General features: G+C 45.3%; 1 protein-coding gene across 1 annotated transcript in view; it reads left to right on the top strand.

Annotated features, from left to right (window-relative positions):
- Window positions 1-16,753, top strand: part of LOC120301886 (serotriflin) — a 36,390-nt gene extending 19,637 nt beyond the window's left edge. Inside the window, exon 8 of the mRNA XM_039329630.1 lies at window positions 16,692-16,753. Coding sequence (XP_039185564.1) covers window positions 16,692-16,717 — 26 coding nt within the window. The 3' untranslated portion in view covers window positions 16,718-16,753. The remainder of the gene's footprint in view (window positions 1-16,691) is intronic.
- The last annotated feature ends 2,355 nt before the right edge of the window (window positions 16,754-19,108 follow it).

A 19,108-nucleotide genomic window follows, 5' to 3' on the forward strand; every position in this document is an offset into this window, starting at 1 on the left:
TGGGAGCACTGTCTTTCGACCCCAAGGCCAGCAGATGAAGGTTCCAGGGTAGCTGCCAGGCCCCAGTACCCAGTGGACCCCAAGGTCATGCCTGAGGTGCCAGAGCCAGGAGTTGTCTCTCTGTTTGCCCCCCTTCCAGAGGACTTCCTTCTGGGAGCAATTGCGGAATTTGGCCAGCTCTCATGCTGGGTTGCCAGTTCTCTTGTAGGATGTGAGTTGTTAGGATACCCCCGGTCAGTCTCCCTGTCTGGAGCATTCTCTGTACTGTATGCATGATGTGTATACCCCCGGTGTGTCTCCCTGGCTGGAGTAAGTATGGGTGTGTGGGATGACCCCCTGCCCCATGAATTCCTGTTCCGAGCACTTGCGGAACCTTGTGATGGGGAACCGATGGCCTCCTCAGCAGCCAGTGAAGGCTGCTGATATTGGTCCCCAGAATGCATATTATAACCTTCCTCCCCCCCAGAGCAGAGCCAGGAGCAGAAGGGTGAGAGTCCATCCTCGCACGCAGCTGATCTATGTGCCACTGAAGAACACGGCTGTCTTCCAAGGTCACCTCATAGGACAAAGGCCCAGAGATCTTGCAGACCACAGCTGGTACCCAGAGATGACCAGGCCCGTAGTTCCGAATCCAGACCGGAGCACCCACTTGCAGACTCCTCGGTACCCGTGGATACAACACCTGAGATGCCAACCGCTCAGGGTGCAGTCTGTCTAACTTAGTGATGTGCCGGCGACCCCCAGCGAAGTTCAGCAGGGCTCTTCCCTGTGGCTGTGCAAGGCGTGTGCGATGTGCAAAAAGAAAGTCTGCTAACCTGTGATGCCAGTTACCGTAAGTCAGTTTCTTAAGGACATCCTTGGTGATGCGCACCAACCGCTCAGCCATTCCATTGGTGGATGGGTGGAAAGGAGCCGAAGTTGCATGGCAGATCAAATTGGCCTGGAGAAAAGCCTGGAACTCAGAAGAGGTAAATTGAGGACCGTTATCTGAAACCAGAACATCTGGAAGGCCCTGAGCTGCAAAAATGCTTCTCAACACCTGGATAGTCTTGGCAGTAGTAGTGGAGGACACAGGAACAATCTCTAGCCACTTGGAATGGCTATCAACAACAACCAGAAAGAATTGCCCCTGAAAGGGTCCAGCATAATCTATATGTACCCTAGACCACAGGGTTTGAGTCTCCTCCCATCTATGAACTGGGGCCTGAGACATTTCAGGCTGGGATTGTTGGCACACATGGCACCCATGCACCTGGGCCTCGATGGCTTTATGAAGGCCAGGCCACCACAAATGGCTACACACAAGCGCTTTCATCCTGACTATCCCAGGGTGTCCCTCATGCAGAGAGATTAAGATTCTAGACCTCAATGAGGCTGGGATTACTACCCTACTACCCCATAATAGGCATCCCTTGAAAGTGGACAACTCATGCCTCTTTTGCCAGAATTGTAGGAACTCAATCTCAGGGCACATGTCAGGCCATCCAACTTTACTACTACTATTATTATTATTATAACACCCATGTCAGCACGCACGTAAGCGTGTGATCAGTGGCAGTTTCAGCAGCCACATCCCTAGCATTGAGGGGAGACTCAGGCAGATCTTGAATGGACAGAATATTAATGGCTGGAGCAGGATCAGGCTCCAGATTTGGCAGGGATAATCTACTCAGGCCATCTGCATGACCCATTTCCTTTCCAGGTTTGTGAATCAGCATGTATTCATATGCTGACAGGAAAATGGACCAACGCAGCATAGGAGGAGACAGGATATGTGGAGTTTCTTTGGTGGTGGTAAACAACCCGAACAAGGGCTTATGGTCAGTGTAGACCGTGAATTGGCGGCCGTATATGAAATCATGAAACTTCTTAATGCCAGCCACAATAGCCAATGCTTCCCTATCAATTTGAGCGTAATTACGCTCTGCAGAAGACAGTGTCCTGGAATAATAGGCCACAGGGACCTGCATCCCATAGCCTTCAAGTGGCTAAGTACAGCTCCCACCCCATATGGAGATGTATCGCAGGCAATGCAAATAGGCAGCTGCTCATTGAAGTGAGCTAGCACTGCATTAGAAGTAAGCAAGGCTTTAACCTCATTGAAACTTTTTTCATGGACCTTGGTCCACTGCCAATAGGCTTGTTTGTCTAAGAGCCTGTGCAAGGGCTCAGCTATTGCAGCTTTATGTGGCAGAAATGCATGGAAAAAGTTTAAAAGCCCCCAAAAGGCTTGTAACTCCCCCTTGGACTTAGGGCTTGGGGCCTGCTGAATAGCTTCCAGTTTAGCTTCAGGAGGGTGAATGCCTTGAGCATGTATCCTGAATCCCAAGAAGTCAGTAGAATTGACTCCTATCCTACACTTGTCCTTCTTTAACTTAAGGCCTGCTCTTCTAAAACGAAGCAAAATAGCCCTTAATCTTTCAACCAAGTTTTGAGATGATTCCCCAGCAATGAGGACATCATCAAAATATGGGCAGACTCCAGGAATGCCCCGCAGAGTGTTCTCCATGACACTTTGGAATATGTCAGGGGCTACATTCACCCCAAATTGCAGTCTCTTTACTTTAAAAGCTCCTCTATGGGTTACAATTGTCTGAGCCTCAGCAGCTGCCTCATCAACAGGCAACTGTTGATAGGCCTGTGCCAGGTCAAGCTTCGCAAAAATGCACCCCCCCTTGAGGGAAGCCAGGATGTGGCTTACTACAGGTACTAGATAAGCGTGCTGCTGCAGTGCCTTGTTTACTGTGCACTTGTAGTCTGCACATATACGTATGTCCCCATTAGCCTTTAGAGGCGTTACTATGGGGTTTTCCCATGGACTATAATCTACAGGTTCTAAGATGCCCTGCTGGAGCAATTTGTCCAGTTCAGCATCAATCTTGCCCTTGAGGGCAAAAGGTACCCTCCTAGGCTTAATGGGCATTATGTTAGGGTCTAATCATAATAAAACTGGAGGCTCAGAGCTAAACACATCTGCAAATTCTTTGCACTAGGCTCCACGTTTGCAAATTGTGTAGCCCTGTAACCTGGATTCCCAGAGCCTCGAACCAATCGAGTCCTATAAGACTCATGCATTCACCCCCATCAACCAACACATCTAAGGGACCTTCAAATTCCTTGAACTGTACCTTAAGGGTGGCCTCCACCTTAACATACACCTTAGAATTCTGAAAGTCTGTGAGTATTATATTGGAAGGACTGAGTTTAACATGAAGGCCACTGCTGCTGCAAATTTTCCTGAATGTGTTGAGGGAAATAATGGAGAGAGTGGACCCAGTGTCCAACTCCATGGATAAAGGAACCCCTTGCAACCTTTAAGGGACAGTTTCTTTTTTAGAGGTTTATGTGTGCCTGTCCTTAAAACACTCCTGTACGTTGCGCAGAAACCCACCCTATTTTGCCTGGGGACCCTGGTACCTTTCAGATGCAATTCTTCCTGAGGTTGTACCTTCTTATGACCCAAACAGACGGATGCGATGTGGCCTTGCCTGCTGCATGCTCTGCAAATGGCGGAACGGAACCTGCAGTCCGCTTGTTTGTGGCGTCCTCCACACCCGAAGCATTGAAGAGCTGTTGGGGCCTTTTCTGTGGGTTCCGTCTGTCTCCTTCCGGCTGCCTGGTAAAGCTTATCCACCTCTTCTTCAGGATCTTCTTCCGAATCTCCTTGCACGTTCTCCTGGTGGACGGTGACTGTCTCTGGAGAGCTTCTGGTGGGCCGCAGATTCTTTACCACCCCGCCTGCTGCTTCCTCTGCTGTAACCTCTCGCAGAGCATCTTGGAAAGAGACATCTTCTTTAGCGAAGATCTTCTGCTGTAAGTCTCTGTTCCTTAAACCGCATACAAAACAATCGCACAGCCTTTCTTCCAAGTCTTTAAACTTGCACATTCTGGCTGCTCGCCTCAAGGCCGCAATAAAGTCCTTAGCAGATTCACCTGCCCTCTGGTCCCTTTGTTCAAATGTGTGCCTCCAAGCACGGGCAACTTAGGCTGGAAGTGCTCTTTCAGAAGTTTCTTTAAGTCAGTATACGTGACTGACTCCAGGGAAGCAGGTACCACCAATCTCAAAGGCTTCCTGTCCATAAGCACATAACAGGGTTGCAGCCTTCAAACCATCTTCTCTGATCTGGTTCACCCTGAAGTAATTCTCCACCCTCACAACGTAGGATTCCCATCTTTCTGGGTGTGAGACATCAAACTCTGATAAACGGCTGATCTTTGCCATCCTAAATCTGCACTTCACCACTCGCTTCTCTTAGGGAAGGGGTCTTTCAGCCGAACTCACCCTCCAGCAACACTTGTACTGGCAGGCTGGGACGCTGACTTTAACGCTGTCTTCCCTCTTCTGGACTTCTTTGGGTGAGTCTTTACAGCTTCCTCCTGTAAAGCTTGTAAAGCATCCCTCCTTCATCGCCAGTGTTAAGTCCTCACAGTAATGGCGAATGATGAAGACTCATTTTGGGTGGAACAGTTCTTTATTTCATTTTAACTCACAACACCAACAACGAGCAAAGGCACACAGGCCTCCTTTTATACGCCCAGATCCCCGGACAAAATGGCAACAATCTACAGGCGCTTTTTGTGCCTTGCACATGCGCGCAAGCCAGCGCCACTCAGTCTGGTCCCAGGCAGCTTCTGCAGGCCCGGGACCATTGCAATGTCCCGAGCCTGCATTTGCAGGCTCAGGACACAACAGTAATGATGCAAGGAATCTTGTCAGATGAGCAATCTCTTAGCAAACTATGGTGCATAGAGCCCGTTATGCACTTGTGCGTCAGAAATGTGTTCAGTGAAGCAAAGAAGAAAGATGTGCTAAACTGTGCCTGGCAATTTTTCAAAAGTTTTCCTACCCTGTGAAAGAAGCTTCTCTTTTTCTAACTTATTCTCCAGGTGCTTGAGAATTTCTTTCAAATTTCTCCAAGTCATTCTTGAGTTTATTATAACACTGGAATAATAAATTATAACACTGGATGGGGTTTGTGGGATGTTCAGGGAGGGGTAGTACCTCTGGTGTAGGGCATGTTGTGCCTTTTTAGGGCAGCTCATACACCTTTGGTCCCCACCTGACATTCAGCTCTCACCTGTGGCTCCTAGTAGCTGTAACATGCACAGCGGCCACACCCCGGGCAACAGCTTCGACAGGCTGGCCAAACCAGGTTGAGAGTAGCCATCGTGAGCAAGGGATTTGTCTATCCCGAGCATGTGAAGACAGACTCTAGCGGAGTGAGCGGATGAGATCTATTAAAATAGAACCAACGGTCATGAAGGCAGTTTCTGCAAGCGACGTGGTATGCTGGGAGCACGGCAAGACACGAAAGATGCCCTGGTCAACCACTGCACCCAGCTCATCTTCAATTGTCTCGACTTTTGTCCTGCCATTGGAATAAGATGGAATCTGGGAAGAGAGAGTGAGGCTGACTATGCGCATCTCTCCCTCACTTAAATCCAATCCACACGCAAGTCTTGACATCTTGACTTTCCCTAACTCTGATAAATCTCAAAGTCCTGTGGTGATAGGTGAGCAAAGAAGCAGCAGATGTGGAATCACTGGGAGCTGTGGACGCGGACCTGCACACAGGCAGCTCAGGTCGAATGGTCGCTTCTTACTGATGAAGCAACAGCTGGATTCGGTGTCTATCTGAGCGACTGAGCAGCCCTCTTTAGAATCACACTGCTCACCTCTGTAGTATGAGGGAGAGGCTAGAAAATGTGCCCTAAACATTGTTGCTTCTTTCAAACCCTATCCAGCCTACCGTGGTTGGAGGGGATCCCATCTCATGCGGTCGAAATACAAAATTTAAGATGAAATAGAAGGTGTTACCACTTATTATTGGTACATGGAATGTATGTACGCTTCAAGACAATCCATTAGCAGATCGCCCAGAAAGAAGAACAGCTCTGGTAGCCAGAGAGTTTGCAAGATTTAACACTGACACTGCGGCCCTGTGTGAAACTCATCTAGCCAATGAAGGTCAGCTCACAGAAACAGGAGGTGGCTACACATTCTTTTGGTGTGGACGTAGCAGTGACCAACGTCATGAGTCTGGAGTTGGCTTAGCGGTTAAGAACCATCTTGTTCGCCAACTTGCCAGTCTTCCTAAGGGTGTGAATGATCAACTCATGACACTGCATCTCCCATTACTAAGTGGAAAACAAGCCACACTGATCAGTGCCTACGCACCCACAATGACAAATCCAGATGAAGTAAAGGACAAGTTTTATGAAGATCTTAATGCCCTACTTTCATCTGTGAAGCGCACCTATAGGCTGATTTTACTTGGCGATTTCAATGCGAGAGTGGGGTCCGATCACTCTACCTGGGATGGCGTTATTGGTAAAAATGGAATTGGCACATGTAATAGCAATGGCCTGCTGCTATTGAAGACATGTGCTGCTCATGATCTGGTCATTACTAATACCATCTTTCGCCTACCTACTTGTAAAAAGACATCCTGGATGCATCCACGCTCCAGGCACTGGCATCTCATTGATTATGTCATTGTGTGGAGGAAAGACATGCAAGATGTAAGAGTAACTAAGGCTATACCGAGTGCTGACTGCTGGACTGACCATAGAGTCATCATTTCCAAGCTAAATATTCACATCAAGCCAAAGAATTGTCCGCAGGGAAACAGAGTTGTGATGAAAAAGATCAACGTCAGTACACTGGAAAATCCCGACATAGTAGCTTCATTAGTAAAAGATCTTGACAATCAATTTCTGGAGTTGCAAATACAGGAAAATGCTGAGAAGGACTGGGAATGTTTCCAGGACATCTTGCACTCTTCTGCACTTGGACCCTCATATAGGAAGCAGCAGGACTGGTTTGATGAAAACGATGAAGAGATTAAGGCCTTGCTTGCTGAAAAACACCATCTCTACCGCACTCATTAGAATGACCCATCGTCAATTGCAAAGAAAAATGCTTTTATAAACACTCGCAGGATTGTACAGAGCAAGCTCCGGAAGATGCAGGACTCCTGGCTGAGTGCCAAAGCAGATGAAATCCAGAAGTTTGCTGATAGAAATGATGCCAAACGATTCTATGAAGCCCTTAGATCCCTGTATGGACCTCAGCCCTTGGGAAGCTCTCCTTTACTGGATTCGAGCGGTGCAACTCTTATCACTGAGAAGACCCTGATTTTACAGCATTGGGCCGAGTATTTCCACTCTGTGCTGAACCGCCCATCCACCATCAATAATGAGGTGATTGACAGGATAGATATGAACTATAGCCTGGATGCCCTACCATCAGAGGCTGAAACTTCACAGGCCATCAGTCAATGTTCCAGTGGTAAGGCGCCAGGATCAGATGCAATCCCAGCGGAAGTCTATAAGGCTGGTGGTGCTGTGCTTGTTGAAAAACTTACCCAGTTGTTTTGATCTTTCTGGAAACAAGGTTCCATTCCTCAGGAACTGAAAGATGTGTCCATCGTGCACCTCTACAAGAGGAAAGGAAACCGACAAGTCTGCGATAATTATAGAGGAATATCACTTCTCTCCGTCACAGGCCAGATCTTTGCACGAGTGTTGCTAAATCGCCTGATTGACCATCTGGAACAGGATATACTACCTGAGACACAGTGTGGTTTCCGCAAAGAGCGTGGCACAGTGGACATGATATTTGCAGCTCGACAGCTCCAGGAGAAATGTCAGGAGCAGAATCATGAACTGTACACCACCTTTGTGGATCTCACCAAGGCTTTTGACACAGTTAGTCGTGAAGGACTATGGTGCATTATGTCAATGTTTGGGTGCCCTTGCAGGTTTATTCTGATGATACGACAGTTCCATGATGGCATGGTGGCTCGTGTTCTGAGTAATGGTGGAGCCTCAGAGGACTTCCCTGTTACTAATAGCGTTAAGCAAGGCTGCGTGCTGGCACCAACCCTGTTCAGCATGATGTTCTCAGCCATGCTGTCAGACGCCTTTCAGAACAGCTCAGTGGGAGTTAATCTGAGGTACAGAACCTATGGGAAACTGTTCAACCTGCGAAGACTTCAGGCTGTCACCAAGGTAAAGGAGACTGTGCTATGAGATGTCCTCTTTGCTGATGACTGTGCCCTTAATGCAGGATCGGAGCAGGAAATGCAAGTCAGCATGGACAAATTCGCAGCCGCTTGTGACAACTTTGGCCTCTTCATCAACACGAAGAAAACTGAAGTGATGTACCAGCCAGCTCCAAAAGCCCAATATCAAGAGCCTACCATCACAGTAAAGGGACAAAAGCTGCAAGCAGTGGACCAATTTACGTATCTTGGTAGTACCCTCTCCCGTGCAGTGACAATTGACATCTAGGTCAACTGTAGAATTGCCAAGGCAAGTTCTGCATTTGGCAGATTGCGGACTAACGTGTGGGACTGCCATGGAATTAGTCTTGCTACCAAGCTTAAAGTTTACCAGCAGCAGTGCTAACTACCCTATTGTATGCTAGTGAGACCTGGACAGTGTACAGGAGGCATGTTAGGCAACTGATCTACTTCCACATGACTTGCCTTCGTAGAATTCTGAGGATCCGGTGGCACGATAAGATACTAGACAGAGATGTCCGCTCCAGAGCAGGCCTATCATAAGTTTACACTCTGTTGATGAAAGCCCAGATGTGCTGGACGGGCCATGTTGTAAGGATGCCAGATCATCGCATCCCTAAACAGCTCTTCTATGGTTAGCTGTCCCAAGGAAAGTGATCGCACGGGGGACAAAAGAAGTGATACAAAGACACGTTGAAAGCCTCTCTTAAGTCCCTGGATATTAACACCATCTCTTGGGAACTTCTGGCGCATGATCGACCGACATGGCACACCTTGGTGTACCAGGGTTGCCAGACATATGAACACAGAAGGACAATCTTGGCATAAGAAAAGTGAGCACTCCTCAAAGCCAGAGCTGCAAATGCTGAAGTAACAGTGTCTACATTTCTTTGTTCAGTATGTGGCAGAACATTCCGTGCTAACATCGATCATTAGCCACCTACGGACACATCGTTGATGGCCCATAACCCACAAGATGTCAAGGTCTTCATCGAATTCGATGGATTAACAACATAACACTGAAGCTGGTAATAAGAAAGTTCATGCTTTCTGTTATATACGTTGCATCATTCTGAAACCTCTGTCTCCTGGTGCTTCCTGGTTTGGAAAAGTTTAAGACTAGCATTCCCTTCCTTGTCTCCTAAATGCTGATCATGCAGTAAAAAATTGCAGATTCAGAAACACATAGACCAACAACCCTTGGCTACCTCATAACTTTAAAAAGTGGGGAACGCCCAAGTCCATCCTTGGGAATTTATTTATTGCAGTCTTTGTGCACTGCTTACTCCACATGGACACTCAGCAGTTAAAATACACATAAAACATTTTAAAAGCCCATAGCCACAACATCAATAACTAGAAATATCACAACAGCAATGATCTCATACTTCAAAAAAACCTCATTTCAATGATTACATCATAATAAAATAAAAATTATTGAATAAAACATCTCCAGTCTGTTTTGGCCACCTTTTTAAATAGCAGAGGGAGTTGGTACAGCCATATATCCATAGAGGTGTATGGCATCTCTCCACGAGGATGGAATTTATACAAAAAAACATGTACCTTCATCGTCACTTGATAACAAGGACTTTCAAACTTCAGTTAGTGCTGAATCCACTGGGTGGGTCAAGTCAACCTAAAGGAAGTAGTCTCCTAAATGCTCAGAGGCCAAGCCATTAAAAGTACAGAATTATTGTTATCAACATATGCAAAGTGCATAAATAATCCATACAGATACAGTACATCCACAAATTTATGTACAAACTATGTGGAATTTGGCTTGCCAACATGATTATAAATGTTGTAATGACTGGTTATGTATGTGTGTGTGTGTGTATGTATATGTGTACACACACAATGTATACACACACACAAACACATATATATTTTACAATTTGGAGAAATGACCTGAGTATCCAGTACATAGAAACACAAAACCAGTCATTACAATATTTTGTAATCATGTTGGCAAACCAAGTTCCACATAGTTTGTGGAATATTTACTATATTTGTAAGTATAGTGGTCATTTCTACGGGGACATCAGAATATACAATTTTATATTCTTTACAAAAGTTTTCTTGTATTCTATAGGGCCAATTGCCTTAAATATAATAACCATATACCTTATCTTTTCTCAGCAATTTTCATAGATTTTATAGGCAGAAATTAGCAGTAAAATCTTTTATTGTTTTCAGCTTATCATCATTATTTAAGGATTGTGGACAAAACTACTAATAAAAGAACAAGAAGCTAATTCAAAAGCAGGCCTACTTATCACTTATTTTAAAGGAGATAGATAAAACATATGTTTGTTGGGGAAAAAAGCTACAATGAGATATGACATACTTATTCCCAGTTCATACTAAAGTACAATATTTTTAATAAAAGGCTATGAAGGAACTCAAGCAAATATATGCCACTCATTAATTTGCAAGAAAGTTGGGTACAAGATATAAAAAGACCGAAGAATGAAGTGCCTTGATAAATTGCAAGAGGCGGGATATTGGACCTTCTAACATGAATAGCTCAGTAATTAGAGAGCAGATTTAGGGAAGAAAGGAAGCTCTTCCTGTGAAACATGCTGACACCAAGTTATAACTGAACTATCCCAAGGTAATTACAGAAGCCTAAAATACAATGAAGGAAGAGAAGCTATTTTGAGAAAGGGCCTAGACTGAGAATAAAAAAAACTGGCAAAAGACAATGCAAACAACCTGTGTATTGGTTCCAACTTTCTGTTTCACTATCAAGTATCTTGAGGAGCATTCTAATTTAAAAACTGATATACCTTCACAAACAGTATAAGCAGTGGTGGGATTCAAATATGTGAACAACCGGTTCTCTGTGTGGATGCCATTTCCGGAAGTCCATTCTGGGCCTGGGCAACAAAAAATTAGCTACTGGTTCTGCCGAACTGGTGTGAACTGGCTGAATCCCACCAGTGAGTATAAGTCTGTAAAGATTTGAGTTGGAAATTGTCTTCAAAAGCAATAACATCAATTTGATGAATTAATTCCATTTCCAAAGTGTTGCGTCCTTCGCGAAATGGCAAGACACGAGAAGCAGTTGTAGTTCTCAGGAAACTTCTTTATTCAGTTCAGCATACAAGGTACAAGACGCCGACAACGCCCAAAACTCCTGGCCTCTTATATAGGCCATTCCTGGGTCAATCTGCAACTTTTGGCGCGCCAGCACTTGCGCATGCGCACAAGTACTGGCGACAGCCTGTCTGGTCCCGGGCAACTTGCACCTGCCCAGAACCGTTTGCAATGCCCCGAGCCTGCTTGCACAGGCTCAGGACATAACACCCCTTCCCCCCGGGTTAAAACTATTAACCATGCCATAGTAACACATAACCCATTGCGAGTGTAGTGCCATACTACCCTATGCCAGGTATTACTTTTGCTTCCATTAGTCTAAGTGTTCTGTTCCCTCTGTTAACTCTGTTTTGCCAATAGAGTTACAAAATCTTCTAGATACTTAGGAGATTTCCTGGCTCTCTGTGACCTCCTAACTTCTGGGTACCTGCCAAGTACCCCTTGACTGAGAGGTGATGCATATCTGTCCCCCCTATTACATCCTGGAGGTTCCCAAGGACTATGCTCCAATGCCTGGCCTGCTTGCTTGCCCACTGGGCTCATCAGGCCAGGGATTCTTTCTTTGTTTAACCTGGTTGTCCTGCTTTGCTGCAGGCTCTCTGGCCCCTTTAAGTGACTGTCACTGTTGGGCGATTCTGTAGAACCTCCAAGGTCCATCCAAGACCTGTCAGGAGGTTGTCTGTCCCCTGGTTCCCGTTCTGTCCCCAGGCTTGTGGGGTTTTCAGTACTGTCCCAAAACTCAGTTGTCCCCTGAGTGAAGTCAGAAGTGTTGTAGTCGGGATTTGGTTCCTCGACCACCTCCCTGTATGTTTGCCCCCTTCTAGGGACAGGGGTAGTGTCGGGCCAACTAGACGGAGTGTGTGCCAGCTCTCTTGCGGGAAATGGTTTATTGGGATGCTCCCGGGTATCCTCCCTGACTGGAGTACTGTGTGATGCGGGTGAGTAGTGATTATGCCCCCGGGGTGACTCCCTGGCTGGAGTAGGCATTGATGCCTGGTATCTAGTTGGGCTCCTTGAATTCCTGTTTGGAGCACTCGCGGAATCTTGGGATAAGCTGTCTGTAGCTTCCTCATTAATGATGGGCAGCAGTCCATACTCTTCCCTCTGCCCAAAGGGGTCCCCCTCCCCTCCTAGAGAAGACCCAGGAGTCTCAGCAGGAAGGTCCCGTCTAGGGCGAAGCTGGTCGATGTGTTGACACAGGACACGACCGTTGTCCAGGGACACCTCGTAAGACAGAGGACCTATGACCCTGGATATAGCAGCGGGGACCCATGAATGACCAGGCCCGTAATTACGAGTCCAAACCGGGGCACCCACAAGGAGTTGTCTAGGTGCCCTGGGGTGTGTGTAAGAAGAAGGCAGTCTATCCAGATGAAACCGGTCAAGCTTGGTAGTCAGTTTGCGCCCCCAACGAAGTTCAGCTGGGCTCCTCCCCGTAGAAGTGGACGGTGTAGTGCGATAAGAAAGGAGGAAGTCAGCAAACCTGTAATGCCAGTCTCCGTAGGTAAGTTTCTTCAAGGCGTCCTTGGTGATGCGAACCATGTGTTCAGCCATACCGTTGGTGGACGGGTGGAAAGGTGCAGAGGTGGCATGACGAATCATGTTAGCCTGTAAGAAAGCTTGGAATTCGGAAGAAGTGAATTGAGGGCCGTTGTCAGACACGAGGACATCAGGAAGCCCGTGTGCAGCAAAAATCCCCCTCAGTACTTGAATAGTCTTTGCAGCGGTGGTGGAAGATACAGGTACAACCTCAAGCCATTTTGAATGGCTGTCAACTAGGACCAAGAAGAATTGACCCTGAAAGGGCCCAGCGTAGTCAATGTGCACCTAGACCATGGAGACTGTGTTTCCTCCCATCTATGTACAGGAGCTTGGGGCATTTCGGGGCGCGAGCGTTGGCAAAGGTGGCATGCGTGCACCTTAGCTTCAATGTCACTATCTAACCCAGGCCACCACAAATGGCTGCGCGCGAGCGCCTTCATGCGTACAATGCCAGGATGACCCTCGTGGAGGGAGCCTAAGACCCTAGTCCTCATTGAGGTAGGAATGACAACTCTGCTTCCCCAAAGCAGACAACCCTGGAATGTGGACAACTCGTTCCTTTTAGACCAGAAACTCTGAAACTCAGTGCCAGGACAGCTCTCTGGCCATCCAGATAAAACCCAAGAAAGGACACGTGAAAGTGTGTGATCTGTGCCTGATTCCGCGGCTACATCTCTGGCATTCAAAGGAGACTCGGGCAAGGCCTGAATGGAGAGAAGATTGATAGCTGGTGCAGGGTCAGCTTCTATTACCGGCAGGGGTAACCTACTGAGGCCATCAGCATGGCCCATTTCCTTCCCTGGTTTATGAAATAGGGAGAAATCATAGGCAGAAAGAAAGATAGACCATCTTAGCATTCTGGGGGAGATGATTTGGGCAGTTTGCTTACGTGTGGTAAACAGTCCCAACAAAGGCTTATGGTCAGTGAAGACCGTGAAATGCCTGCCATATAAAAAATCATGGAATTTTTTAATTCCAGCAACAACAGCTAAAGCCTCCCTGTCTATTTGAGCATAATTACGCTCAGCAGAAGACAAGGTTCTGGAGTAGTTTGCAACAGGAACCTGAGTTCTATCAGCCCTGAGGTGGCTAAGTACAGCTCCTACCCCATAAAGAGAAGCATCACAAGCGATGCACACAGGAAGGGATTCATTAAAATGTGCAAGTACACTGTTAGAAGTGAGTAAGGCCTTGACCTCATTGAAACTTGCTTCATGTTTCTGTGACCACTGCCACACTGCCTGTTTGTCCAATAGCCTGTGAAGAGGCTCAGCTACACTAGCCTTGTGTGGAAGAAAAGAATTGTAGAAATTCAGAAGGCCCAGAAAAGCCTGTAGTTCGGCCTTAGACTTTGGCCTTGGAGCATGCATAATAGCTTTCAGTTTGGATTCAGCAGGGTGAATCCCAGTAGCATCAATTTTGAATCCCAGAAAATCAGTAGAAGGCACCCCAATTTTACATTTGTCCTTCTTAAGCTTGAGGCCCGTTTTCCTGAACCTTAACAGAACTGTCAGCTAAATTGTGTGTAGAGTCTCCTGCAATTAAGACATCATCAAAATAGGGGCAAACCCCTGGTATACCCCCTAGTGTGTTTTCCATTACGCTTTGGAAAATTCCAGGAGCGACATTTACTCCAAATTATAACCTCTTCACCTTGAATGCTCCTCTATGGGTCACAATGGTCTGAGCTACAGCAGCAGCATCATCAACAGGCAGCTGTTGATAAGCCTGAGCTAGGTCAAGCTTTGCAAAAATGCGCCCCCCCTTGAGGGAGGCCAGAATATGACTGACCACAGGAACAGGATAGGCATGTTGCTGCAATGCCTTATTCAGAGTGCATTTGTAATCAGCGCAGATGCGAATGTCCCCATTTGCCTTGAGAGGCGTGACAATGGGGGTTTACCAGGGACTGGAATCAACAGGTTCTAGGACTCCTTGCTGAATCAGTTTGTCCAACTCAGCGTCAATTTTAATTTTTAAAGCAAAAGGGACCCTTCTTGCTTTAATTCTAATGGGAGTGACAGTGGGGTCTAGCTTTAATGACACAGGGGGTCCTTTGTATGTGCCCAGCTGGGGGCTGAAAACACCTGCAAATTCTTTGCAGACTTCTTGTAGGTCAAGTGTTTGCAGACTATTGAGCCCTGTGACGTGTATTCCCAAGGCCTCAAACCAATCGAGTCCTATGAGACTCGTTCGTTCACCCCCTACTACTATTAGATCTAGTGGACCTTCAAAATCCTTATACTGTACGTTAAAGGTGGCCTCCCCCTTAACACACACTCTGGAGTTTTGAAAGTCTGTTAACACAATGTCAGAAGGCCTCAGCTTGGCCTGAGTTCCACTACCGGAACAAATCTTCCTAAATGTTTGCATGGAAATGATTGAAAGTGCAGACCCCGTATCCAGTTCCATAGCCAATAGAACCCCTTGTAGCTTCACCTTAAGTGACAGCTTTTTCTTAATGGGCTTGTGTGTGCCTGTCCTATAGATGCTTCTTTGCGAAGTGCAAAACCCCACCCTGTTTTGGCTTGGGACCCTGGTACCTTTCAGGCGCAATTCTTCCTGAGGTTGTACCTTCTGACTGCCCAGGCACACAGCTGCAATGTGTCCTTGTTTTCCGCATGCTCTACAGATAGCGGAGCGGAACTTGCAGTCGGTTCTCTTGTGACGACCTCCACAACCGAGGCACTTGGGGAGAGCTGAAGAGCTTCCTTTCTGTTTCCCTTCCTTCGTGGGGTAGAGACGGTCCACTTCATCGTCAGGATCCTCCTCAGAGTTCCCTTGGACTCCTTCCTGGTGCACGGACGCAGCATCTGGAATGCTTCTAATCGGCCGCATGTTCTTGATGGCACCACCCGCTGCTTCTTCTGCAGTGACCTCTCTCAAGGCATCTTGGAATGATAAGTCTTCTTTGGCAAAAAGTCTCTGCTGTATCTCTCTATGCCTTAGTCCGCATACAAATTTGTCTCTCAGTCGTTCTTTGAGGTCCTTGAACTCACAGTGTTTAGCGGCTTTCCTCAGCGCAGCAATGTATTCTTTGGCCGATTCTCCGGGTCATTGATCCCTCTATTCGAAGGTGTGGTGCCACGCAATGACGGACAACTTAGGCTGGAAGTGCTCCTTTAGTAGGTTTTTTTAGATCTGCGTAGCTGACAGAGTCTAGAGGAACAGGTGCTGCAATGTTCTCAGCAATTTCGAATGCGTCTTGACCGCAAACGCACAGCAGGGTGGCAGCCTTTAAACTATCTTCCCTTACTTGATTTACCTTGAGATAGTTTTCCACCCTGGCTGCGTAGGACTCCCACCTCTCCGGATGTGAGACGTCGAACTCCAAAAGCCTTCCAATTTTTGCCATTTTGTAGAAAGGAAGGGTCTATCAGCCAGCCTACCCCCGATACTCACTGGATTGGCAGGTAGCTGCCGAGTCAACGCCGTTCCTGCCGCTCAGGACTCGTTCGGGTAAACTTACACCTTTCTTCTGTCGATGTAAGGCATCCCACCTTCGTCACCAGTGTTGCGTCCTTCGCGAAATGGCAAGACACGAGAAGCAGTTGTAGTTCTCAGGAAACTTCTTTATTCAGTTCAGCATACAAGGTACAAGACGCCGACAACGCCCAAAACTCCTGGCCTCTTATATAGGCCATTCCCGGGTCAATCTGCAACTTTTGGCGCACTAGCACTTGCGCATGCGCACAAGTACTGGCGACAGCCTGTCTGGTCCCGGGCAACTTGCACCTGCCTGGAACCATTTGCAATGCCCCGAGCCTGTTTGCACAGGCTCAGGACACAACACAAAGGAATCTCTGAAACAAATTAAAATACCAGAGTAAAACTTGACAGGTTTTGCGCACACATGCACTTTTTCTGATGTTCCAAATGGATTCACAAATACAAATCAAATAAATTTAGTATTTCAAGTTGATCTGGAAATATAAATGGGGGTCAGGTCTGGTCTATATATAAATATGGAAAACTAAGTATTCAGTGTATAAGTATAATGGTCTGGTCAATAATTGATAGGAAAACACAATGCAATTCAAGAATGATAAGAGTGACTTCCAGGGAGAGAAGAAATGGAGTGATAGTGAGTTTCCTGGTTTCACTGCAGCTATGCTGGAATTATTACACCTTTCTGAAGAAGGAACATTTTGTTGAAGCACAAATTCTGAAATGAATGGATGTTAAAGATTCTAGTGCTAAAAAGAAATGTTCTAGAAGCCTCCTAATTATTTGAAGGTTTTCAGATATTTCTACCAAAGACTTCAAGATAGCATATCTGGATTCTCTGCAAACATATCCACGCAAGAATCCTATGAGATGAGTAGGACTTGTTATTTACTGCAAATTACCTAATCCCTTTCAGGAATCTGAATTATTTTGCCAAAAATATTCTGCATTTTTATTAACTTATAATAATTTATTTAATTTATAATAAAAAAGTAGATCAGGCTTTTAAATCTCATACTTTAAGAAGTGCTTTATTGCGTGTCTGGAAGAAGTATTATTATAAGTTAAATTATAAAATACCAATCTGGGGGATTCCTAGACATGCGATAGAGGGGGTATCTATGGGTGTGAATTTGGATAGGATTTCTTATAAGGAATTTCTTAAATTGGTAGGGAATGATTGGCAATTAAAACCGTTAGTTGAGTTAAAGCAAGAAAATATTGTACAATTTTGGTTTCAGTACAATCAATTGTTGGTTAGGTGGAAGTTAGATCAAAAGGTTGGTATTACTTTAATAGATGAGAATTTGGTAAAACAGATTAAAGATCAAAACCGAGCGCATATAAAGAGAATTTATAATGTTTTAATAGAATTGGATTCGGAAATGGACTTAGTTAAAGATTGTATGGTAAAATGGGCTCAAAATATTCAGGAACAGATTCCACTGGATACATGGGAGATAATTTGGGTTAGAAATGTAAAATTTACACAGGCTCAAAATTTAAGAGAAAATTTTTATAAAATGTTTTATAGGTGGCATTTGGATCCTAAAAAGTTGTCTTGTATGTATCCTAACTTACAGCCCAAATGTTGGAGATGTGGTAGCTTGGATGCAATCTATTTTCATATTTGGTGGACTTGTAGAGATATAAAAGCTTTTTGGATTAAGATTTGGTGGAACATTCAAAAGATTTTTAAAAGAAGGATAAAGTTTACTCCTCAATTATTTTTGTTGGGTATTATGGTAGATTTTGATGTTAAAGAAACTAATTTGATGTTGAATTTAATAACAGCTGCAAGGTTATTGGTAGGGCAATATTGGAAGAAAGATTCCTTGCCTACTATAGAAGAATGGACCCTTAAGGTCTCAAATTTAGCAGAAATGGCAAAAATTTCTGCCTACTTGAAGGATCATACGCAAGAAAGATATATCTCGGTTTGGAGAAGATGGATAGATTATATTCAGAATAAATATGGGATTAAAAAGTTTCATTTAGCTTATGAGTAAATTTTAGATTAGTATTGATAGTATAATAACTTATATATTAAATTTGGTATTAGTATGGTTTAATTAATATTGATTTGTTTATATTATTATTATTGTTTTAATTTGTTGATATTTATTTTAAATGGGAGTTAAAGTATTTTATGGTTTTGTTTACTTATATAGTCGGGTAATGTTATTTAAATGTTAAAGCTCCCCTTTATGGATTACTGCCTTGTCGTGGCGAAGGGGCTTGCGTAACTCAATGAAGCTATAAGCTATGCCGTGCAGGGCCACCCAAGACGGACAGGTTATAGCAGAGAGTTCTGACAAAATGTGATCCACTGGAGAAGGAAATGGCAAACCACTCCAGTATCTTTGCCATGAAAACCCCATGGACAGTACTAAAAGGAAAAAAGATATGACGCTGGAAGATGAGCCCCTCAGGTCGGAAGGTGTCCAATATGCTACTGGGGAAGAGCAGAGGGCTAGTACTAGTAGCGCCAGAAAGAATGAAGCGACTGGGCCAAAGCCGAAAGGACGCTCAGCTGTGGATATATCTGGTGGTGAAAGGAAAGTCCGATGCTGTAAAGATTTTTTCTCCATAGGAACCTGGAATGTAAGATCCATGAATCAAGGCAAGCTAGACGTAGTCAAAAAAGAGATGACAAGAATGAACATCGACATCTTAGGAATCAGCGAACTAAAATGGACAGGAATGGGTGAATTTAACTCAGATGACCATCAGGTATACTACTGTGGGCAAGAATCCCTCAGAAGAAATGGAGTAGCCTTCATAGTCAATAAAAGAATAGGAAAAGCAATACTGGGATACAATCCCCAAAATGACAGAATGATCTCAATTCGAATCCAAGGCAAACCATTCAATATCACAATAGTCCAAATCTATGCCCCAACCACTGGTGCTGAAGAGGATGAAATTGACCGGTTCTATGAAGCCCTACAGCACCTTATAGAATTAACACCAAAAAATGATGTCCTTAT

Source organism: Crotalus tigris, unplaced genomic scaffold (genome assembly GCF_016545835.1).
Source record: "Crotalus tigris isolate CLP2741 ecotype Arizona unplaced genomic scaffold, ASM1654583v1 scf7180000024401.5802323, whole genome shotgun sequence".
In the NCBI taxonomy this organism is placed as follows: Eukaryota; Metazoa; Chordata; class Lepidosauria; order Squamata; family Viperidae; genus Crotalus; species Crotalus tigris.